Consider the following 25,606-nt stretch of genomic DNA (forward strand, 5'->3'; position numbering starts at 1 on the left):
TTCGCTCTCACTCTCTTCTCTCTCTCTCCTCTCTCCCTCTCTCTTCCTCTCTCCCTCTCTCTCTCTCTCCTTCTGCTGGCGGCGGCCATGCTTTGGTACTACACATGCAATACTACTGCTTCAGCACCCGGATGCACTTCACACACTCCCTTTGGCACCCTGTGATACCGCTCCAATGCCCTGTCCTCACACCAGTTCTCAAATCTCCCTCATTGCTCTGATGTTGCCTCTGGGATGCCAATGTAGGTGCCCCTGCTTGCACCGGCCCAAACACAATTTTAACTGGCTGCATTATTGTTCCTCATTGCAGTCTTGCACTAGTGCAGTTCAGCATAGCTCAATTATCCACATCTGCACTATTTCCCGGGAAATTGCTCTGATCTAGTGTAAATTTGGCTGGCTCAATTTTGTTCTGGTTGCAAATTTGCTACATAACAATTTAGCTGTACCAACATTTCTACAGAGCCCTTTCGGTACAGTGAAATGTTGCCTGTGTGCAATACTTGTGTTTCAAAATTAAATTGCCCCTGACACACTTCTGCACTTGTCCCTGCTACCCACGTTTGCAAGATCATGGCTAACCCTTAGCACTTTGGCTACTGTGCACTTTGGCACTAGCAAAGTTTGCCCCAACACAATATACACTGGGGGCTGCCATGGCACACCTCTATCATGGTTCTCTTTTCTAATGTGATGCGGCAAATACTTACCGCACAAGTAGGCCTTGGGGCATGAGATGTTTAGTTAGGGTTTGTCACAAAATATTCTTAGAACACCCACACCACTGACTGAGTTGTCTTTATTTGAGAGCATGTTCAGGTTGCCTGTATAGCAGGAAGGCTGTGCTGTGTTACAAAGAAACCCTGTGGCTGATGCATGGACTACACAATGCGAAATGATGTTCTCACTCTGTCCCCCATCAGAATTTGCATATTACACCCAGCTTAGATTTGTGAATCCTGGCATGATGGATCTGCGGATTCAATGTAAAACAGTTCCTAATGTCTCAGTGATTCTGTAGGCTGTGCTAAATGTCTTATTACCTCCATGCACGGTTTCCCCAAACTCGAAGTGACCTAGAAGACTCTGCCAATAATGGAATACCATTGTCTTTCATTGTCCGATTCGAGTTGGACCAAAAGCCGCCACAAAAAGCTCTCTACATTTCCAGGAACTCCACAGGGGTCGTAACCGTTTTGGTGGTATCCCGCCAGTAGATCTGGTGGGAAGCCACCAAAAGCATGAATACCGTTTCCGTCACTTGCAGGGCCCGGCATATTCCAAGTTGCGGAGACGGCAGTAAATCCCCATGCTCTTGGCTGGAGGTAAATCAGTGTCCCCCACCGGCAAATAAGTGTTCTACCGGTGTGGTAAAAGTGCTGGTGACGGAATTATCAGAATTTTTCCTGCCACTTTTACCACACCAGAAAAACTTTAATGAGGCCCCATGTCTTCCATAATAGCAAGAAATTGGGAAAGCACCAATTATCCAACATTCAGTTTAAGATCTGTGAAATTATGACAGATAAAAAATAAAGCGTGTTCAATATTTACAGTAATAAACTATTTGAAAAATGTAGTACTCTGTCTCTACTGGGATATGTTATTTAGGAATGCTTCATCAAAAAACAGAAAACCAGTAAATAATTAAAAAAGAAGATTTTCGAGTAGTTTTCTCTTACCCATTCAAGTGACGCTGTCGCTACTTAGGTAATCCTGTGCCATGTTTTCTGTTCCTATCCTGCCTGGTTCATCTATAGCAGGATTTCCAGAGCGGATCTTCAGAAATCTTTCCCCCACCTCTGTCTAATCAGATGCTCAGTTTGAGAATCAAAATTTGGAAACGGGTCCAATGGCCATTTAGTATACACCTTTTTGAGAGATTTCCCAAAACAACGCTATAGATTTTGACATTGTCATGAAATACATGTACTTTGTAGTATCTTGAGATTTCAGGCCAATCATGGTCTTGCTTTCTGCTGATCAATGTTGGTCTGAAGAATAGCAATGGGGAAGCCAAGCTTCACCAGCTCCCTCTGACTGATCTTCACCAAGCCTTCCATAAACATGGAACATGATTTGGTCATCAGTGGGTAATGGGAATGATTTGACTGGACCAAGGGTGTGAAACCTTTCGCTGTCCAGATGTTGTGGACCAATTCTGTTGCCTATACTGGATGGGAATGATGGGAGTTGTAGTTCAAACTATCTGGAGAGCCAAAGGTTGTAGACTCCTGTACACTGTTCAGGAGGGCCCATAGCTGTAGCACATTGAAATGTGACCTACAAACAGGTATGTATTGTTTAATACTGTTAATATTATATTGAACTTTTCCACTTTTTTGCAGAACCGAACTTTGTAGCCGCCTACGACATTGGCCTGTTCACCTACTTCTTCTTCCGGGAGAATGCTGTGGAACACGACTGTGGGAAGACAGTGTACTCGCGGGTGGCACGGGTGTGCAAGAATGACTTTGGGGGCAGGTTTCTCTTGGAGGACACCTGGACGACCTTCATGAAAGCGCGACTGAACTGCTCCCGCTCCGGCGAGATCCCCTTCTACTACAACGAGCTGCAGAGCACCTTCTACCTTCCAGAGCAAGACATGATCTATGGGGTCTTCACCACCAACGTGTGAGTTCTCCTACTTTTTATCGTTCTTGGACCCTCGCCTATTTCAGGGGTTTTATCATCCTCAATCTCCAGCTTCACGTTCTCTCACGCATTATGGGCATCAGAGGTATTTAACGAAGAGGTTCACCTTTATCACATTAACCCCACCAGAGAAACCTTATAGGACTGCACTGGAGGGTGTGTGTTAGTTTTTTTTTCTTCTAACAACAAACCATCAAACTGTTTGCAGAATCTTTATTGTTCAATGATACTTGAGATGGAGTACAAATATTCGCTGGTACAGGCGCCGCATGGTGGGGGAGATGCTGTTGCCATAGTAAAAATATACGAAATGTAATTAGCTCTTGGGCAAACCTTGCCCTGGTGCAAAAAGGGTTGCATACGAATTGACCAAATTACAATTGTGCGAATGACAATTGACGTTCTGCACAATTGACCGAATTTAAAAGGTCAATTAGTATATATCTGCAGGGGGAAAAACCCCCGCAACCCTACCCAACCCCCCCACCCAATCCCCTTATATTATTAAAAACCCAAAGCAACCCACTATATAAATATATAAAATAATAAATGGTCAATTATACAGAAGGTCAATTAGTACCACTGTAATTTGATCAATTGTGTCATTCGGACAATTGTTTTCAGTCAATTTGGGTAATACTGCAAAAATGCATTGAAAGTGCATGGTTTTTGCACTAGGGCAAGCATTGCCCTAGGGGTGCTCATACAGTGCAATTTTGCACTTGTGCTGGGGCAAGGTTTCTGTAACCCGGCCCGAGGTGGTGTAGAACGGGGCGGGCCATAATATTTGACCTGGCTAGTAAGAACCCTTCCATCCTCCGCTCAGACAGGGTAGGGCCTGAGCGGGCAAAGCACATCCAAAATCTGTAAATGCCCACTCAGCAGCGCTGTGTGGGCATTAACAGATGTCAATGTCACTGCGGTTGGCCCACCTACATGAGCTTCAGGCCCCACGTGCTAGACAATCCTGGCTACGCCTCTGGCAGGGTAGAGGCGGGCTACTGTAACGTATGACGTTAGCTCCTCCTCCCCACCCGGATTTCAAAAGTCAGTGTGAACAAGGAAGGCAGTGACTGTTGAAATCAGAATTGGGAATGTCCTACTTTTAAATCACTTTCTAAAGCAAACGGGCATAGTTGTCAAATAGTGTATTTATATTGCAGCGCACACCCAAAGGCCTTGGAGCGCTGACAAGAGTAACAAACGGAAAGACACATACTCTAAGGCTGCGGTACCCAGAAGCTCATTAATCTCTACCCTTATCAAAAAGGAACGTGTTAAACCCTTTCTTGAAATTGACTAAAATTGAATGAAATGTAATTGTAGTTTTACACAACTGAAAACATCTGTCAGCTCAAGTAGCCCCCAATCCTTTCTCTGTTCCTCTGGTGGCTGTTCTAAATTGCCCCTGCATGGGGGTAGAGGGGAGCAACTGCCCAGGGAGGTTTGGGCAGAGTTGCTAAGGCGTGGGCAGGTGTTAGAATTCAGCCCTGTCCCAACCCGACCTTGTGATTTACTCGTCTCTTGCTAACATAGCGCTCCACTTTTAGAGCATCCCAAATACATCTGCAGCTGGGATAAGGGACGTGCAATAGGGACCTCTTCTCAGACAAGTATTGGGAGAGTCCATACACAGAGAAACAATAAGAGTCCTGGGCCACATTATGCGACCCGGCCATAAAATGCTAATATCTGGAAAATGGGTGTTGTACCTGGGTCTATCACAGCAGTTCTTGAAAAATGCCTTTCTAATGCCAATCCAAGAGCCAAAACTGTTGGCTTTGCCCGTGCTTGTTTTTAACAGGAATTCGGTGCAAGGAATACATTTAAGGACACACATATTGCTTTTACATCAAGTGGCTGAATGCACACTTGGTTTCGGCATTTTTATTAAATCAGAATCAGATTTACAGCTACAATTATTCCAATACATTTTAGACTGCTTACAAATAACAATGACATCCCCTTAAAAGCACAGAGCTAGCTCAGACAGGGAAGTTGTTTGGCAGGGGAGTGTCCGTTGGTGGATGGGTATGGTCAAAGGGGCCAGCATGGTCCTGGATGGTCAATGGGTGGGTAAAAAGCCAAATAACACACACATGTTGTGTGCTTTTCCATGACAATTGTTTCAGCTTTTAGGCAGTGTTTACATCACCACCTGGTAGCAAAACAAAAACAAAAAATAGCAACCTTAGTTCATTTAACGACAAAGACTACATAAGCTTTTGAGTATTTTGTGGATATTGAAACCCTCTTTGTGGTATTCAGTATGGTGTGTTGCTGCTGCAATTGAAGGGAAGGAGGTGTTTGCGTGTGTTTGTGTGGGTGTGGGTGTGTAATGCCTGTGTGCAGGAGCATATGCACGTCTTCAGAGTGGTCGTCACATAGCACAGCGAGTAGAGTAGAGCGCTTGATATCTGTGCAGAGCCTGCTAACGCAGGTTCGAATCCCGGCAGCGCCAAACTCAGCCTTTCATCCTTCCGAGGTCATAAATGAGCACCACACACTGTGAGTAATAATACCTGAGGGTTTGTAGCGCTATACAAATGATAAACTCTTATTATTATTTAGAGAAGCTGATCTGGAAAAGCCCCAGATGAATGTGGCGGGTGTTTCACCCATCTAGTTACCAGCCCATTAACTGCTTCAAGAAGAATACATTGGTTCCCCATCTTTAATTGAGAAATAATGCTGCCTTCCTGAGACCGTTACCAGGCAGTAACAGCCCTGGGATCAAGTTAATAAGCCCGAGAGAGGGCCTTTAATGAGGGCCAATGGACGTTACCGTTTGCTAATGGCCAGAGGAACGGGGCATTATTGCTATTAAAACATTCCACCTAATGGGGTTAGAGTGTTCTGTTGAAAGCATTGCAGATAACAGAGAAGCAGTGGAATGTTGGTGTAGAAGACTTATACCAGGCATTGCTGCTCTCTGCTGCTGCATTGACTGTAATGGAACTGCCATCATTCCAATGTTCTAATAAATTCATCATTTTAGGCTTTTACTGTCTAAGCATCGCCAGTCCCTTTTATGTGTTGGTGTTGGTTTTAAAATGTGATCCATGTATAATAGCGCCAATAACTTCCTTGCTGCAGTTTTTAGTTGAAATATGTTCCATTCTGCAAATATGTACGGTTTCTGCCTAGAATTCAACCATAGTTCCCCTGACCACGTACAATGGCTGTTCTCCAAGGGTAGGCCTGGATTCGAATAGTGTTAGACCTGGCATTAAAGTAAGCTACTTTGGGTGTCAAAGGGAAGTTGCACGTCCCAGGGCTGAGCTCTGGTGCAGCCATCTCTCGAAGGTGGCTGACAAGACGCACCGCCGTCGCGCTAACGACTTGCCAGCAGGAAATGACGTACAGAACTGCCGCGCTCGTACTGATCCCAGGAAGCTTGGGAGAATTTGATGGCGGATCCTTCAAAGGCCAATAGGAAATGGTTTGCGACAGATGTAGCACAATCAGCGGGCGACGGGGTAATCTAATTCTAATAGACGTATGCTTTCAGAGCTTATGTCGGTGAGTCCAAGGAATGTGTCCACCAGTCTGTAGCGGGGACAGTAGAGGAGATGCGCATTTCTAACAGGTGGGGCCTGGATCACCATCTTTGAGATGCTCCCATCCGTTTCAGGCCAATCTGAAGGTGCTATGTAGTAAGAAATTGATAAAAGAAATAATAACCCAGACTTATAAACAGCTGTGGAAGTGTACCAACAATAGTAGTAGAACTGTGACTCTGGCGGAGGACAGAGTAGACAGGAAGGGAGCAACGCGCACCACATTTTTCTAGGTTGCAGCAGCCATGCTGGTTATCAGCCAATTGAGTTGAGACAGATTTCAGTTTAGCTGTGGCTGATAACCGAGGTAATATGGAGACGTGTGCTTTAACTTCATAAAGAACAGTTAGACTAGTGAAAAATGTGGCAATAATAGTGAAACTGTTAACAGAAAAAAATAAAAGTAGCTGCTCCTGACTGTTCCCACTCACTTCGACCACAGCTTAGAAAGAAGAGGCAATATAGCATAAGTAAAAATAAGTGTTAATTATTTTATTTCTAAAACACTATATGCATATATGTATTCTGTTTCAAAGATGCATTTTATAAAATTAATTTAAGTTTAGTACAGAGTAGCACCTACCTCTCCATACTCTGGACTTAATGCAACACCCCTTCTTTTGCACATATATATTTCCATCCATGGAGTTACATTTTTAATACATGGGAAATAATCCCCTGCCCCTGAGATCCCTAAAGCTGGTACCAAAAAGCACCCTTACAACTATTTGCACCTTCTATAGACCATAATACTTCCGGCCTAAGAGTTTTCGGTTTTTATATTTTTTGTTTTTTAGGTCTACTTTCTTAATTCGTTTTTCTTTTTAGCATTCTTCATGTGTTCATAGTGTAAGGGAGGCATGGTATCACAAGTATGACACTGAGACAATGGATACAACCTTTATTGAAGTTTCAATGGGGCTGGAGAAACTCCTACTTGGCCCTTTAGCTAAGATGGGAGTAGTCTCGACCCTCAAATAATAAATAAAACCGTGCTAGTCAGTCTCTGTCAAATCAAAATGGAATATACTAACAAAACCTAATGCCTGCCCTATATTTTATACAACAAATGTGAAAAGGGGAATATGTTTGCAAATGAAAGTCACTGTTCAAATATAAAGAATAAATGTGGCTGAGTCAGCTCTCCTCCCCACGTTGGACAGTACAGAGTATGGTGGTCCCTGTAGGCAAGATGGCACACTCTGGCTCAGGGACTTAACACAAAAGGCAGTTCAAAACGTGGATCGTAGCCCGTCTGGCCTTCCACATTAAAGTTACTTTCCATATTCTAACACACAGTTCACAAAACAGTTTATGCTGGTCCACCTCTGCCGAGCACAGACCTTTCATAGGAAAAGTTCTCAATAGGCCTCCCTCAATCAGGCTCAGACCTGTCAAAGCAAAACGAAATCATTTGCAAGGGTTCTTTACCCCAAGCTTGATTCACTTTCTTTAGGGGTACCCTTTCCCTAACTTATTTAATCTTGGTCTCCCTCATTCGGGCTCGGACCGTTTTCCGATGTGAAAGACTTTTGAGGATGTGTGACTTCTTTTCTACAAAACGTCTGGAGTACCACTTCGACTTTCCAGTTTGCAATTCACATTCCTAGGTCATTTACCCCAGTGCTTCCTGGTCTGGGTAGTTCACTATATATGCACCAAAGTTCAATGTTCACCTTTTCTCTTTCCCCTCGCTTGCTTTACAGTTCATGCACTTTATCGCTAGCAACTTTTGACCTTTCACAGAGACTTTTGAGTGGGCTACTTCCTTTAGCCAGACCACTCAATGTCTCAGTAGCGCTGACCTTCCAGCTATCGTTACTTTAAAGTTAATTTGCAGGTCTGCCTTTCCTCATGTCTCACCCATACGTGTGCAGCCTTCAATTGTGTTATATATTGTTGCCACTTCAATCTTTCTTCAGCACACACCGGTCTCTTGGTCGATTTCCAACTCACCGACTGTGTGTATTTCTTACTTGTTTTCCAGTTTGCGAGTCAAGGTCAGTAACACAGGCTCAGCCCCACCTCGCCAACTCAGTCTTCACTGAGAGGGTCAATGGTGTCCTTGAAACACAATCCAGCTTTCTCGTTTGGGATTTGGCCTTCTCCATGTGTCTTCTGCAGCTTTTTGGAGGCAACAACCTCCTGCAGGGAACTCCTGGGTTTCTCGACCCGTTGCTTTCGTCCGTTGGTCTGTTGCTCTGCTCCAGTAGGAGCTTCATGTTGTGGGCAGCAGATGAGGCAATGACATTTACATATCACGTCATGTTAAGAGTGGCATCGAGGTGGACACCCCGTGTTTTTGCTGCTGGTGAAAACGGAATAGTGATGCCATCTATTGTGAAGGCTTGGTAAGTGCAGTCAAGTTTGGCGAGTAGGGCTTGAGTGCCAATGAAAAGAATCTCTGTTTTGTCGTCGTTTAGACAAAGTAAGTGGGAAACCATCCAGGCCTGGATGGTTTCATAAATGGAAGTGAGATTGGTAGTTTTCTGCTGTTATGCACCAGTGAGGAGGATGAGGGTTTGTATGCCATCCGCATAATTTATGTAAGTTATGCCTATTGAGTCCAGGTGGTCGAAAAGGTGTCTTGTGTAGGTGTTATAGAGTGCCGGGGGGCGACTCAAGAGCCTTGTGGGACTCCAAGGGAGACTGGTGTCAGAGGGGCGGCGTAGTCGCTGGAGAAGACTCGGGAGGTTCTATCTGCTAGAATGCAGGTGATCCAATTAGTGTATTCCAGGGAGAAGTTGGCTATGGCCGTGAGATGATGATATCATATGATATGATAGTTTACTTATATAGCGCCTATACACAATGTGTTTCAAATTGCTTCAAGGCAAGGGAGGGAACAAGGGAAAATACAATGACATTCTTACAGGCCATGAAGAGTAAGGATGTGAAATTTACTATCGTACTCGGCCTGACGACATTTCAGATAGTGCAAGAGCTAAGACATAGATAAGGAAGGGAGGAGGAGAGTAGGAAGGGTTTGGAAACAGACAAGCAACTACCGTACTAGGCCTGACAAAATTTCTGGTAGAGCCGGAGAAAACAAAAGGTGAGGGAGAGGATTGCAGAAAGGGAGGGGAGGAACAAAACAAGCGACTATCGTACTAGACCTGATGACATTTCAGATAGTGAGATAGTGCTGGAGTGAGGGTAGGGGAGGAAAAAAAACAAGTAAGGGGAGGGGAGAGGAGACAGAAGAGGTTGCTATCATACTAGGTCCAGGGACAATTCTGATAGAGTAAGTGCATAGAAGAAAGTAAGGGGAGGAGGGAAGGAGATAGGAAAGGGAGAAAGGAGAGGAGGAGAGAACAGAGAGTAAGCAGTCAAAATAGTGGAAAAGCAAGAGGGGAGAGCGAATACATTTTCAGAAGTCACAGTAGTAACACATAATGTGGCAGAATGTTTGACGGTCAGCAAGGTCGAAGGCGGCACAGAGGTCTAGCAAGAGGAGGAGGGATGATCTACCTGAATCTCTAATGTTGTCAAGTTGTTTTTTTAGGTCCAACAAGGTGGATTCGGTGCCATTTTGTAGGTGAAAGCCAGATTGGCGAGGGGTGAGGATGTGGTGTCATTCTAGATAGTTTCGGATTGGAGGCTAGGCTGCTCGGTCAAGGATTTTCAGGAGGAAGGGGACAGTGCGGATGGGATGGTAGTTAGTAGAAATAGAGGGATCAAGTGATGATTATTTGAAAAGGGTTGAAATCCAGGCTTCCTTCAGAGTGGTTGAGACAGGGCCTGTGGTAATGGATGTGTTGATGGAAGTGATGAGTGTTGTAAGGGCCTCAGCTCAGTTGGTGAAGTTTAAACCAAGCTTTGAGGAGATCCACAGTTGGGCTGACTTTTATTGTGATAAGCTGCAGGTTCCAGTGGTGAATAGAGAGAAAGAACAGAAGCGAAAGGAGGCATAGGGACATTAGACAGGGTGGTTAAGTGCAGAGGCTAATCAGAGAGAATGAAATTAGATGGTGAGTAAAGAGGGATACAGTTAGCCAAATACTGAGGCACAAGATTACTGATAGCTTTGTAGGCTTTGAAAAGTAACCTGAATAGGATCGTTTATGCATTTAGAGTCAACCAGCAAGTTGTTGATAGGGAGATGTGGGGGAGGATATGAGTATATTGAAGAGAGTGAGGGTAGCGAAGTTGAAGACTTTGTCTTGCATGAGGAAAGAGTAGAGATAAAGGCCAAAGCGTAGGCGTGAAGAGTATACGTGTTTGCTGAGGAGGAGGATGGAGGTTACATGGATGCATTTTCGGGATGTTGAGAAGGTTATGAATGGCAGTTAGGGATGTTTTGTCATCAGAGGTCACTACCGAAGAGGACCCCGAAGTTGCAAGCCTTAGGCAAAGGAGCAAGACGGTCAGGCAGCAAGGAGGTGTGAGAGGGGGTGTCAAGGAAGACGTTAGAAGCCGGGAGGAAGATGACCTCCATTTTTAAAGAGTTCAGCATGAAGCAGCGGAGATACATAAGGTGGCAGATTTTAGTGAGACAGTTCGCAATCTATTGAGAGATGGTTTGGATAAAGGAGGGCAAGCCTTTGACACGGTCAACAATGCCATCCTGCTCAAATGTCTCTGTGATAACCTGGGCATCATTGATCAGGCCATGGCTTGGCTGACTTCTTTCCTCTCTCCGATCGATCCTCCCAGGTCCAACTTGGGCCCTTCCTCTCCTCTATCTTTATCTCTACCTGTGGTGTTCCCTAGGGGTATAACCTCTCTCCCTGGTTGTTCAACTAATACCTGGCACTTCTTTCCCACCACATTGGTGCTCTCTGCCCCTGTCTGTCCCCCATACAGGAGTGGTTGCCACCAATGATCTCTGCCTTAATGCCAGTAAGACGGAGATTCTCCTCATTGGCACACCAGCTCCCTCCTTTCCTGTCACTCTCTGGCCGGCCTCTCTTGGCCCTCTTCCTGTTCCCACCTGTGAGGCTAAAAACCTCGGATCATCTTCGGGTCGACTCCACCCTTTCCTTCTCTCCTCATATCTCTGATGTCTCTAAGAAGTCACACTACCAGCTGCACCTCCTCAGAGGTATTCTTCCTTTCCTCTCCTTCCCCCTGAACCTCACTGTCTCCAGAGTTGCATGCTCTAGAATGAATTACGTATCTTCAATACCTTCAACTCTCTCTTCCTAAATATCTTCCTTCTCGAGCTTTATGTTCATCCACCTCCAACTCCCTCAAGGTTAGCCGCTTCTCCAAGCAGCGAGTGGGTGGTATATCTCTTTCTTCTGCTGGGGCCTCCCTCTGCAACAGCCTCCCTGCCTCACTGAAACTTGAGAAGAACTATCTCTGGTTTTGGAAGCACCTCAAGACCTTCCTCTTTGCTTCTGCTTTCTCTCCTCCTCTCTCCTGATGAATCTGATACTGCAGTGGTTACCCTTTGATCTTTGGCCCAGGCCCCCTCCACCCCACCAGCTGCACACCACACTGCCCCCTGGAAACTCTTGCACTCAGGGACTGTTTCTGTATCCCTACAGCCCGTACTACCACTTGACTTCTGATGTCTGCACTTACCCCCCGCACTTGCCTCCAGCTGGCTGCACTTTTATTTACTTATTGTCTTTATTTATTTCACTGTTATCCCTTGTACTGCACTGCCCCTCCCATTCCCCCCTGCACTTTTCCCTTCCCCCATCCCCTGCACTTGCCCACTCTTAATTTCACCTGGCCTAGTAGGATCGATGTCTCTGTCTTCCCTCTGTTTCCCCTCCCTTGTCTTGTTATGCCTTGAAACACGTGTGCATAGGCGCGTTATAAATGCCATATCACATCATATCATTTGAGTGTCATCAACAAAGAAGTGATGGTGAAAGCCAATGGATGAGATAAGTGTACCTAGGGCAGAGTCATTAAGTGTAAAGAGCAAAAGTCCAAGCACTGATCCTTGGGGCACGCTGACAGGGGAAGGGGTAGGTCCCAAGGTTTGCAAGTTTCATGAGATTTTAAAGGATCGACCTTCCAGTTAGGGGGCAATCCAGGCTGGAGCAGATCTGTGAGACCTCAGATCTGGGAGAGTGAGGGGAGAGAGGATTTTCCAATAGTGTCGAAAGTGGCAGAGGTTGCCAAAAGGAAGTTGATATAGAAGAACGTTTGGAGCAGTGAACATCAGAGCGAAGGTTGGAGACATGCACAAACGGAGTCTCGATTTATTATGGAAGCCAGATTGAATTGGGTTTCCCAGGCCATTATCCTCAAGCTACGTAGTGATTTGGTTGATGACCACTCGGTGAAAGACCTTTGAATAAGGGGGTAAGAGGGAAACCGGGCGATAGTTTGCCTGGACGGTTGGGTTAGCTATGGGTTTCTTTAAAAGCAGTAGGACAGTTGCAGATCTGAAGGAAGCAGGGAACAGTCCAGCAGAGAGCAAGAGAGGGAGATATGAGAAGTGTTTGTCTGTCTGAAGAGCAAACAGAATGATAGGAGCACAGAAACACAAAATGCATTGACTCTGAAAACAATGTGTCCTAATTTGGTAGATGAAGTAGGGGAGAAGTAGTGAAGAGTAAAGGGGTAGAAGGGAGAGACGCAGGGCAGGAGGGCGAGGGAGAGAGAGAAGGGCTGTAAGAGAGTCACAATTCTATAGATTTTAGAGGTCCTTAGCAGACAGGCAGGAGGCAGCGTATATTGGGAGGTGTGTGCAAAGCGGTACACCGTCCTTTCATCGTGGGGTGAAAGGACGCTGGGTTTTTCACCGTTGTCATTTCAATGTGAAAACTCATCGAATTTTGTAGGGGGTTAAAAAAATATATAGATGGGGTATCAGTGTTAGGGGATAGTTAAATAATTAAAGGGGATGGTGGTTGGGGGGAACCCCCCAAAAATAAAAATAAACAATGAGTTTTCGTGTTGAAATATCAATGGAGAAAAACCCATTGTTGTTTCATCCTGCGATTAAATGACATGGAACCGAGCAAAGCATGGAGAGTAGATGGAAGTCTATAGTGACGATTGTGAAGGTGGGGGTTAGGTTTGGAAAGTAGGGAGATTTGGCAGAGTCCTGTGCAGAGTAGAGCGCAGGAAGGTAACCTCTGTAGGCTAAGAGTAGGGTAATGGTTGTGGATTTGTGCCAGCATTGGTCAGGACACATGTTTGTTTGGAGGTACTGGATATCAGAGGTGATCCCAGGCTGAGGACGGGAGCGAGGGGAATGTGTGAATGTGCGTGTAGGATAGTCTTAGTGCAAGGGAGTCAGAAGTGCATAGAAAAAGTCAGAAAAGGCAAGTCATTGAAAGAGGCATAATAGGGGTGAGAGACAGGAGAGATGTGCTCACACCCTCAAGATAAAGGGCAAAAGAGCACTTTTTGAATTTCTTCTTTGTCTTTGAATAGGGACAGTGAGGAGTACAAGGTGGCGGGGCCGAGACATTAAAGTAAGCAATGGAGGATGGTGTGCGGCTGTTCAGGTCTTGGAAAGATTAAAGTCCCCTGGCATCGCACTGGCTCAGTGGGAAGTGGCTCAGGGTGACGGTTTATATCAGGGAAGAAGGAGTAGAGAGGGTTAGCGGATCAATTGAAAGCTTGAACAGAGGAGTAGAAGGGAGGAATTCAATGGTGGGATATTCAAATGAGGAGGAGTTAATGTCTAGGAGGGGCACAGGACAGACGTGCAGGTGTATGGATCTTATTTATAAGGAGCCCCACTCCATTGCCCCCCCCAAACAGGTCGGAGAGCCCCCCCCAAACAGGTCGGAGAGAGTGGGAGAAGGTAGCATTGCCAGCGTGGAGAGCCGCTAGTGTAGTATAGTCATGATATGAGATCCAAGTTACCAATCTTGAAAAGCCAATAAGCCCAGAGAGTAAGTGCCAAGCTTCTTGGTTTGATTGTGTTTACCTGGTCACCCTAATCTGACTGGTCAGTTTGCTTGACCTACGTTCATGAGATTTCGATGCACCATGAATGTCGCTGATACAGGACATCCCAGTGACATCAGTTGCTTGGAACACTAACCCGAGATACCTTTAAAACTCAAGAACAGTTTTTTGCGTATTCAATGCCCAAGTTCGCCCGGTGATGCAAAGTGTCTGTCGGTACGTGTTGCATGTTCTAGAATGAATTACGTATCTTCAACTCTTGCATCCAGCATGGCACATTCTCATCCACGTAGCCCACGGCATCAGCATCAACACTTGGTCCTCCTGGTTGAGAATCGTCCTGGCCTGTGCTCCTTGAAGCATGATCAGGCTGTGATATAAACTACATGGGAGAACGCCTTTCTTGCCTCCTTTTAATCCTTTGACCATGTCCCGTTTGAGGTCACCGATACGTTTTCATGTTAACGTATGCGCGGTGTTATTGCGTGTGTTGGACTACATTGGTATTCTCAGATGACTTGGAAACAACGCACATCATTTTATTTGACTGAGTGTACATTGAACCACTTCCGAAGCTAGGAGTCTGCAAGCTCTGGTTCGCCCGACGCTTTGGATTATAACTCCCATCAGGTCTAGCCAGTATAGTCAACGTGGAAGGATCATGGGAGTGGGTGCTCTAAATAACTGGAGATCCACAGCTTGGAAATCCCTGTTTTAAGATTTTCATATGCATTTAAGCAACAACAGAGTACTGCTTTGCTTTGTGATTTCCTGTTCCTGTTAGTAGGGAAATGAGGATTATGGTTCATAAGGATCACAGCTGAATAATGTGTGTATCGTTCCTCGTATCTTGCAAGCCATTGATTCCAATGACATCTATTTTTTTGTATTAAGGAATCTATTGGTATTATTCTTTCTCGTTCATGTGTTATTATTGCTCTTTTTTATTTTTTGTATTAATGCCTATAGCTATAAAAACAAGTCTTTTGCATGCACAACAAAAGAATTCAATTTATTTTATAAACATATTCGTATTCTCTGAAATAAATATAGATTTGATTTGAATGACAGCTAAAAGCAACACACTGAAATGAACGCCATCTATTTCCCTGTATTTACCAAACTTGCATTAACCTTCACAGTCCTTATAATGCAATTGGTCTGATTTTTATTAAACGGAAGTTCATGTTTCAGTATTCCAAGACGTTTCTTGTGGTAACCGCAGCTAGGAACCCCAAAGCCTTGTGTACCCTCCCGCGAGACCACATGCTGTGTTTTGTACTGGATTATTTAAGGCACAGGCACATCCCGCTCCTAGATAAAAACATTCAAATTAATGTCATTTCACCCGAACGTCGTCCGCCTCATTTTGCATGCATCTTGCATTATCGAGGGCCTGGGACCAGATGACAGTTAAAAGAAAAATGAACACTTATGTCATTGGTTGGAAGACAAATTGGTAGGTTTCTGGAGCTTTCACAAAACCACAATTTGATCCGGCCTGCTCTATTACCACAAAGCACCAGCCTATTAAATGCTGCATCTCTCACAGATGGATGCGGGCTGGAAGGATCCGTGCTGATGGAGTGGGCGGAGCGTTGTTTTTCGATGGCGCTAGCAACATCGATTCACTGCGGAGAAGAAGGACCGCAAGGCCTCTTGAGCAAACTGCTCCATCAAGAACCTGATTACGCGTATGACGGAGTCTTGCATTAGTGAGCATCTTCTCTTCCGTTTCAGGCTCAATGATCTTAGAAACAGCCTTCGCGTCTGCTGTGCGAACGTCAAGCACTGGTTCTTCTGACGTCAGTGTAGTGTCATTTTATATCTCAGTAATGATACGGCATTCTGGATGTATGTTATACAGTGTACACCATCTGGTTGTCATAGTCCCCAAATGCCTCAAGAGGGATAGGAGTTTTGATGGAAAATTGAGTCATTTCGTAACGTAGGCAACATTGTCGTTTTCCATATATTTGATACATTTCTTCAGTACCTAACATGAAGTATGTCGTGTCATTTTAGCTTTATTATTTATTAACCATATTAAAATTCCAAAACTTAAGCATTTCTACATTTCCTTGTTCCGGTTGGTGTCTGTCACCCATTTGTTGATGTACTGATCTACAATCAATGCTACTGATTGTGGATTTGTTGGGTGCACGTGAAAGGCACTGAATCCTAGAGTCAGGAGCAAGAAGTTCCCAATCTATCCAAAGGTCAGGTACGGAATCTAGGCCACCATTATCCTACCTCGATGTCCAATCAACGTGTCCTGACGCGGCTCTGAAGTTTACCGCATGTATTAAGCAGAGGTGAGTTCTGCTCTCATCTCAATGTACACATTGGGCCTCATTACGAGTTTGGAGGCCGGCAGTTTCTGAAATGCACTGGGGCTTCTCTCGTCTGATCTCAAAGTTCAATTGCATTGACGCATGTTTGGGAAACTTTGCTTCAGTTTCTGGAATGCTTTGGGTTTTCCCTCTTCTGATCTCAAAGTTCAATTGCATTGACGCATGTTTGGGAAACTTTGCTTCAGTTTCTGGAATGCTTTGGAATCCCTCTTCTGATCTCAAAGTTCAATTGCATTGACGCATGTTTGGGAAACTTTGCTTCAATTTCTGGAATGCTTTGGGTTTTCCCTCTTCTGATCTCAAAGTTCAATTGCATTGACGCATGTTTGGGAACTTTGCTTCAGTTTCTGGAATGCTTTGGGTTTTCCCTCTTCTGATCTCAAAGTTCAATTGCATTGACGCATGTTTGGGAACTTTGCTTCAGTTTCTGGAATGCTTTGGGTTTTCCCTCTTCTGATCTCAAAGTTCAATTGCATTGACGCATGTTTGGGAAACTTTGCTTCAGTTTCTGGAATGCACTGGGGTTCTCTCGTCTGATCTCAATGTTCAGTTGCCCTGGGAATGCTTGGGGCCTAGGGAAATAATGTCAGGTAGCCTTCCTTCTCACATTCCTCGGTTGCTGCTTGTAGGCACTTGGGACCTCATCACATGTTCCAGAATGCACTGCAGCGTCCTCACACTCTAAGCTCTTTGTTCCCGGTTTCTCCACCCAGCGTTCTCACTTGTTTTTTTTGTGATTCTGGTTTGGCTCGGCAGCCGGGACACTCCATTGTTCCTCTTTGCCTCCTTCTCTGAACCTGTTTTTCGCTCTTCCTCTTCTCCTAACATTATCCGTCCCTCCTCACTACTGCTGCGTGCGGCATGAGTATCTGACATCCAGCTCTACCGCAGGTCTCTGTCAGTGTTTTAAGCAGCCTTGTCAACTTGCACCTTTGGTTTCTGGAGCAAGGCTTCTCTACGGGAACCTTAGTAGGAATCTCTCTCCACTACCTGGCACCACTTGTCGGCACCTGTCCATTGTGCCAGGACCTTTCTCTGCCTACTTGATAGTACTTAATAGCGTTCCTCCACTTGGACAGGAATCTCTCCCTCCCTTTCTGATACTGCTTATGCCTTCTCTCTGCTCTAGCAAGACATTGTCCACCAGCTTGGATCTACCTTCTCTGGCGGCTAATCCTCACGATCCTCCTCGTACAGCTCGTCAGCATCACTACATCGCACCGGGACACAGGCTACCTGTTCTAATGGCATTTTCTTCAAGATACCATGGAGTGCTGTTCCACCCATGTGATCATAGACATCGAGGACAGACTGTGAAAATGACCACTGAACAACCGTAGAATGTGAGACGCTCCACACTAATAACTAGAAGACAAAGAAGAAACTGTGGCAGGAAAACGAAGCTTGCATTGGGAGGTCAAATCAACAGCTTCATAGGTATTGTGGAAAAACACCAGTGATGACTGTCCGCATTCCAATGAAACTGATTGGTGGGAAAACACCCAACGTTCGAATATTTGCTGGTCATGTGATCCATTTCTCGCTGTAGGGGCATAGTCAATGTTGCTTGGCGTCTGCTAATGTTTTGTGTCTTTGGTTGTTTGGGTGAGGAGAAGGAATTTCAGCTCTTACCTATATTAGGAAGGGAGCCCGCCTATACATGGTGTTTTGGAATATCGTCATTTCATATGCCAAGAATCGATTCTGATATGTCTGCATGTGAATAAGAGGTGGAACTCCTGCTTGGCTCCGGGTTGTTGTGGTGTATGGTATCTCCTATATGCTGGCAGCGGGCAGCGCGGGCTTCCTAATGAAATGTGTCAGCGGAACAGCCTGTGATATGTGATCTATTATAATGTAGCTCTCGGGCAGGCAAGTTCTTATTTTTCATATTTCCGCATCCATGTCCGCGCCTGCATGATTTATTAAAGGCTTATTTCTCTTGTCACTTATAACAATTTGACAACTGCCTTAACTGCATAACCTGCACATCCTGTAGAAAGCCTCCACGCGCCTAAAGGTCATTAACCTTTGTGTTTCTCAGATTTCTGGCAATTGGCCTGGCCAATCCAGGCTCTTTAATCATTGCAAGTCATGAATTTTAAGAAATGTCTGCATTTGAGAGAAATGCAGAGGCAACTTGGTGGCAGGAGAATGGATGCCTGTGGATGCTTGTGGCCTCATGCAGGACTCTGAGCTTGCAGTTCGGCCTGGACTTCCCTTTTTGGGCTGCGGCCAAGCCTGATTTGCATGTGGTCTGGAAGGTTGCCTTGAGGAATGTCTGGTGGTTTTAAGATTAGTTCATATCCTTAGAGCCATGAACCTTGAAGTTTTGCTGGGGAGAATTCATAACCTGAATCAACCTAGTAAAACATTTTAGTGCGGTTGCTCAGTGGGGTAATGCAAAGGCTGCAGAAATCTATGTAACCTGTGTGCAACAGGGTGGAATCCCAATAGCATTTTTTCGACATTGATAAAAAAAGAGACCCTTTCAGTTGGGGAAAGTGATACACTTTTGTGATAAAGCACCCTATGACTACATGATTGCTTTTTCATAATTACAACAATACTGTGTTTTTATATATTGGCCCTTCTATGGGACTCCAACTTGCTCTTGTGCCATAGACCATCACTTTACATGTGAGCTATCCAGCCGGAGCATTAGCCTCTAACATGTGCAGTGACTTTTATGACAATCCGATTCCAAGTAATGTCAATGCTGTAAGTCCCATTCACCACGTTGGTCCTTGCTTTTTGACGTCCAAAATACTAATGTACAACCTGGGAGCTCTATTCCTTCTGCTAACATCCCCTGATAACATCTCAGAGAGGCAGCAGGTCCTTCTCTGTGTTGGAACATCTGGAGCTCAGGTGTTAACAGTCAAGCTAGCATGCAATGCCTCACATGCTTGAGTGGTATGCACTAGCATGTAGCGTCTCTCATGCTGGAGTGATATACACTAGCATGTAGCGTGTCTCATGCTTGAGTGGTATGCACTAGCATGTAGCGTGTCTCATGCTGGAGTGGTATGCACTAGCATGTAGCGTGTCTCATGCTTGAGTGGTATGCACTAGCATGTAGCGTCTCTCATGCTGGTGTGGTATGCACTAGCATATAGCATCGTTCATGCTGGAGTTGTATGCACTAGCATATAGCGTCTCTCATGCTGGTGTGGTATGCACTTGCATATAGCATCTCTCATGCTTCAGTGGTATGCACTTGCATGTAGCATCTCTCATTCTTCAGTGGTATACACTAGCATGTAGCGTGTCTCATGCTTGAGTGGTATGCACTAGCATGTAGCGTCTCTCATTCTTGAGTGGTATGGGCTAGCAGGCAGCACCTCTTATGCTTCAGTGGTATGGTCTAGCATGTAGCATCACTCATGCTTGAGTGGTATGGGCTAGCATGTAGCGTCTATCTTACTTGTGTGGTAGAGGCTAGCATGTAGCACCCCTCATGCTTATGTGATGTGGGGTAGCATGTACTTCCTCTTATAAATAAGTGGTGTTGGCTATAATGTAGCACCTCTCATGCTGGAGAGGTATAAGCTAGCATTTAGCACCTCTCATGATCACCTGGTATGGGCTAGCAAGCACCACCTCTTATGCTTGTGTGGTGTGGGCTAGCATGTACTTCCTCTTATGCTTAAGTGGCATAGGCTAACATGTAGCACGTCACATGCTTAAGTGGTGTGGGCTAGCATGTAGCACCTTGTGGGATGTAATCAAAGGCCCCAAACCAATGGAACTGAAGGGCCCACTGGTAAAATTACCTGCCAGCCTTTATAACATGACCTGCCAGTCCTATTAAGGCAGGCTGTGGGGTTTCTGCAAGTAACACAAGGATGTGCCATGTGAGAAAGACCTACCTGTCATTACACAAGGAAAAGCAGCATGTTAATTCACAGTGGGCTCTGGGCATGACATGGGCATATGATGGACCCGGGCTCATCCAGCTCTCGCATATTAATTAAGGGGCAGGCTCCACAACCTTGGGAATTGTATGGGGCTTGGAGAGGGACCATTCTTCACATTTGCCAACAACGCCCAGGCCCACATTTCTGCTTTCACCTTGCTGCACACGCCTTACTAATTGGGCTTTGTTGTATTGGTTTCCGGGGCACATGATACCAACCCCAAGTGTGGCAAACACGTGATTACAGCCCTCCCTGGCAAGAAACCACCCTGGCAAGCGCTGTTAAAAGCACAGCCCATACATTAGGAGCAGGACGTTTTTGGTGGAAACAGTAGACAATTATAACTCTGATGGTATGCGCTCAACACACTATCAAGAGGCAATAACACACTGCTAGTCTGTGGCTTTGGCGGCTACAATTACTGTGGCACCGTTCGGTGGAAGGCGTGGGCTCTTATCCGAGCACACTGTGGTTTGTTTGCTTGTATTTTTAACTGTGCCCTGCTCTGGATATGAAAAGTGCTATTCCTGTTTCCTTAATGACAGGGAGGAGGCGAGGGCCTGGGATATAATGCCATGTTTGCATTAAAGTGGAAGACTCTTGCACGGTAGCCTTCCACTGTCGCTGCCACACGCGTTTCCCTGCCTACATCGACCGTCAGGATTTCTTTGCCAACGCAAAACAAGCATGGGCACATGGGCTCTGTCGAGTGCAGCCCCAATAATGCCACCATATGTCAAGTCAAGTCACTGTATTCTAAGGTATAACCCATGTTTACAGGTGCTGCCATCATAAGCCACGGGCTGCCTCAAATGCCCCACCAATTCCTTCACATGCCTCGAAAGTCACTGCATGTAAGGTATACCCTCGCAGGTGCTGCCATCCATCAGAAGCCAAATCCAGACTGAAATTTCCAATAGCACCATCAATAACCCGGTACCGTGACCATATCTGACCTTTATAACTTAGCCTTTTCCTGAGGACTTGTATTTACTGGTAACATGCGTAGTGATCAAGTCCTTCCAAGAAGATCACACATTCTAATTTGCCAAGTTAACTGATAACATTAGCAGAGCTTTCCCCTCTTACCATTCAATGCTGAATCAAAGTGCTGCACTTGAACAGGTTGAAGTGAGCAGGTACTCACAGGGACTGAGTTACAGTATGTTTTGTACTGATTGTAGTTCTACTTTTTGCAACCAGGCGTACAGTTCGGGGACCATTCTTTTTGCACTTAAAGCGTAGCTCTTCATTTCTTTCCATAGGCTCTTTGAAGCTAAGCACTTCACTTGAGCTTCCGTTGAGTTGGTCAGCAGCACACCAACCTATCAGACCTACCTCACCCTAACCCCTAAGATGTTTCCTCTGTGGTCCAATGGCCCTTCCCTCTGTCCCCGGGCCAAATGACAGCGGGGTCGAGGGCGCCGGAGGGGTCACAGTTCCTTTACGTTCTTCTTTATACTCCTGTTCTCATATGCCCTCTTTCCCTGCGTTTCTGTTCTCTCTTGCCCTCCTTCTTCACACTCCTGTTCTCCTATTATGTTCATCTGATTCCTGTTCTCTTCCCATCAGGCACTGCCCTTGGATCCCTCGCTGTCACCCTTGCACCCTCAGGTGTTCTCTTGCCCTAAGGCACTGCTCTTGCATCACTCTCCATCTTCTTCTGCCACTGGTCCTTCACCCTTCCACCCTCAGGTGTTCTCCTCCCTAAGGCACTGCTCTTGCATCACTATCCTTCTGCTGCCGCCACTGGTCCTTCACCCTTCCACCCTCAGGTGTTCTCCTCCCTAAGGCACTGCTCTTGCATCACTATCCTTCTGCTGCCGCCACTCGTCCTTCACCCTCCCACCATCAGGTGTTCTTTTCCCCTAAGGCACTGCTCTTGCATCACTCTCCATCTGCTTCTGCCACTGGTCCTTCACCCTTCCACCCTCAGGTGTTCTCCTCCCTAAGGCACTGCTCTTGCATCACTATCCTTCTGCTGCCGCCACTCGTCCTTCACCCTTCCACCCTCAGGTGTTCTCCTCCCTAAGGCACTGCTCTTGCATCACTATCCTTCTGCTGCCGCCACTCGTCCTTCACCCTTCCACCATCAGGTGTTCTTTTCCCCTAAGGCACTGCTCTTGCATCACTCTCCTTCTGCTGCTGCCACTGGTCCTTCACCCTTCCACCATCAGGTGTTCTTTTCCCCTAAGGCATTGCTCTTGCATCACTCTCCTTCTGCTGCTGCCACTGGTCCTTCACCCTTCCACCATCAGATGTTCTCCTCCCTAAGGCACTGCTCTTGCATCACTCTCCCTCTGGTGTTCCCACTATTCCTTCACCCTTCCACCATCAGGTGTTCTCCTCCCTAAGGCACTGCTCTTGCATCACTCTCCTTCTACTGCTGCCACTTGTCCTTCACTCTTCCACCCTCAGGTGTTCTCCTCCCCAAGGAATTGCTCTTGCATCACTCTCCTTCTGGTGTTGCCACTAGTCCTTCACCCCTCCATCCCCAGCTGTTCTCCTCCCTAAGGCACTCCTCTTGCATCACTCTCCATCTGCTTCTGCCACTGGTCCTTCACCCTTCCACCCTCAGGTGTTCTCCTCCGTAAGGCACTGCTCTTGCATCACTCTCCTTCTGCTGCTGCCACTGGTCCTTCACCCTTCCACCCTCAGGTGTTCTCCTCCCTAAGGCACTGCTCTTGCATCACTCTCCTTCTGCTGCTGCCATTTGTCCTTCACCCTTCCACCCTCAGGTGTTCTCCTCCCTAAGGCACTGCTCTTGCATTACTCTCCTTCTGCTGCTGCCACTGGTCCTTCACCCTTCCACCATCAGGTGTTCTTTTCCCCTAAGGCACTGCTCTTACATCACTCTCCTTCTGGTGCTGACACTTGTCCTTCACCCTTCCATCCTAAGGTGTTCTCTTCCCCTAAGGCACTGATCTTGCATCACTCTCTTTCTGCTGCTGCCACTTGCCTCTTCAAACTTCCAACCTCAGGTGTTTCCTTCCCCACAGGCACTGCTCTTGTATCCTTCTCCTTCTGCTGCTGCCAGGTGTCCCATCCTAAGGTGTTCGCCGCCCCTCAGGCACTCCTCTTGTATCCCTCTCCTTCTGCTGCTGTCACTTGTCCTATCGTCAGGTGTTCTGTTCCTTAATGCACTGCTCTTGTATCCCACTCCCTCTGCCACGTGTCTCATCCTATGGTGTTCTCCGCCCCTCAGGCAAGACTCGTGTATCCCTTTCCTTCTGCTGCTTCCAGTTGTCCTTCACCCTTCCATCCTGAGGTGTTCTTCCCTAAGGGATTGTTCTTGCATCAATCTGCTTCTGCTGCTACCACTTGTCCCATTGTCAGGTGTTTGCTTCCCCTCAGGCAAGGCTCTTGTATCCCTTTCCTTCTGCTGCTTCCAGTTGTCCATCACCCTTCCATCCTGAGGTGTTCTCTTCCCTAAGCCATTGTTCTTTCATCACTCTGCTTCTGCTGCTGCCATGTGTCTCATCCTCAGGTGTTCTCTTCCCCTCAGGCAATGCTCTTGCCTACTGTATTTCTGCAAAAACCTACACCTTAAGTGTACCACCACTGTAGAATCCGGAAAATGCAGAGGGCCTTTGAATGCTATGCAATTATGGGAAAGAGAATTGGCTCATGCACCGGTGAGAGAATACGCTTGACCTGAAGGGAGGAGATGTACTTGTGCCAAGGACATGGTGGTGTTCCTGGAAGGGTTAAATATACTTGTGGGATCGAGCTGCCTGAAGAGCAAGAAGAACATTTAATCGAGTTAAAAGAGAAACGATTCACCAGGACGCAAGAGTGTAACATGGGCCTCCATCCCATGGACTGGATCCAAATGGAGTCCACAGTAGTGGGAAGATGGAGGACACATTACTGATGCTAGGATGCACTGCATGAGGCAATAACTACCGCTAACACTACTTCCAGGTGAATGAAAGGCAGCATAAGAAGCCGTGGCAGATAGTTCATGCCGCCGTTCTCTGTTGGAGATACACTGCGCCTTTGACAGCCCTCGGACTGATGAAGCATTGGAATTCATGGTTTCTTCTTGGTCGCTCATTGGTGGTCATGGTTTATCGTTGATGTTTAGCGCAGGACAAATACAAAGAAAGGTTTGGTGGTGGTTAGTCCAAGTGTTGATGCCTAACTGAAAATACTGTGCTTCGATGGTACAATGCGTCCACTGTCAAGGTCGCTATGACCTCTGCTGTGCATCAACCTAGCTGTACCTTTTGTCTGTTTCACCACACTATCCTTCAACTAGAAAGGGACAACTCGGTGAGATAAATATATTGTTATGACCAATATAATATCAATATGTATGATGAAGTGCCATGTGCTACATCAAGCAAAACACTGAATTCGGAGTCTTTCTTCAATGCCTATGATCCTCTGGTGTGTTTCCCGCGGGACCAGAAAAAGACTGCATAAAGGAGGGGCGTGCCAACAAATCTGCAGTGCAGGTGTATGCAGACCGGAAGCTGAGCAGCGCAGGGTCAGCAAAGGTCAGACACGCCCTGAGCAGCAGCATGGGCGGCATGAGCATTACACGCACCGCAGAGAGGAGCCAAGACTGAGCGACAGAGGAGGAACCCTATACTCTGGGCCAATGTAGAGTCTCAGAGGGTTTTCATGAATGAGCGCAGTGCGTAAGAGACCAGACAAGGAAGCTGTAAGGAAGCGGCACCAGGACTACTAACAGGTTCACAGATACCCATCAGTGTAGGTATGTATGGGATTTATTAAGTGGGTGTCTAGCGCCCAGCAACAGAGCACTACCCATTGCGTAAGTTCATTCAACAATTGAGAAAGCAATTGAAAGGAGAAAGGCGCTGGTGCCATGGCCATTGGCCGCATGAAGCAGCAGCAAAACCTGTGAACTCCATCTGCCAAAAACATCCTGGTTAACTTTGTCTACCTGGATGAAAATGGGGCGTGAGGATCCCAGAGCGTAACTTCAACTGGGGTGGAGTGTACCGAATCCCCAGCTTATCATTATTCCTGTCTCTGGTGCAGGAGAACCTTCTAAGATGGCCACCACACATGTCTGAAATATAAAAATGGGAAGCGGTGTGGGCAATTGAAACCTTTCAGTGCTCTCCCACTGGAAGAGTGGTGAGAGTGTCCGCACTCACCATGCGGCAGGAGTGGCCTCTTCCCCAGAGAACCTGCGGTGATCCATGAGGCCTGAGCTGTGGTGCCTGGGGAGAGCTCCAGGTACACGGGCTCCGGGCTGAATCTGAACAATGCTATGGACAGAAATCCTGAATACATGGAGGTGCTTCCACAGCTT

At 46.3% G+C, this 25,606-nt stretch overlaps 1 protein-coding gene across 2 annotated transcripts in view; it reads left to right on the plus strand.

Annotated features, from left to right (window-relative positions):
* Positions 1-25,606, plus strand: part of SEMA5B (semaphorin 5B) — a 1,093,184-nt gene that overhangs the window by 831,787 nt on the left and 235,791 nt on the right. For both annotated transcript variants that reach the window (XM_069616686.1, XM_069616687.1), the window contains one exon: positions 2,349-2,634. In XM_069616686.1, coding sequence (XP_069472787.1) covers positions 2,349-2,634 — 286 coding nt within the window. The remainder of the gene's footprint in view (positions 1-2,348; positions 2,635-25,606) is intronic.

This window comes from Ambystoma mexicanum, chromosome 9 (genome assembly GCF_040938575.1).
Source record: "Ambystoma mexicanum isolate Mex_15411 chromosome 9, UKY_AmexF1_1, whole genome shotgun sequence".
Taxonomy (NCBI): Eukaryota; Metazoa; Chordata; class Amphibia; order Caudata; family Ambystomatidae; genus Ambystoma; species Ambystoma mexicanum.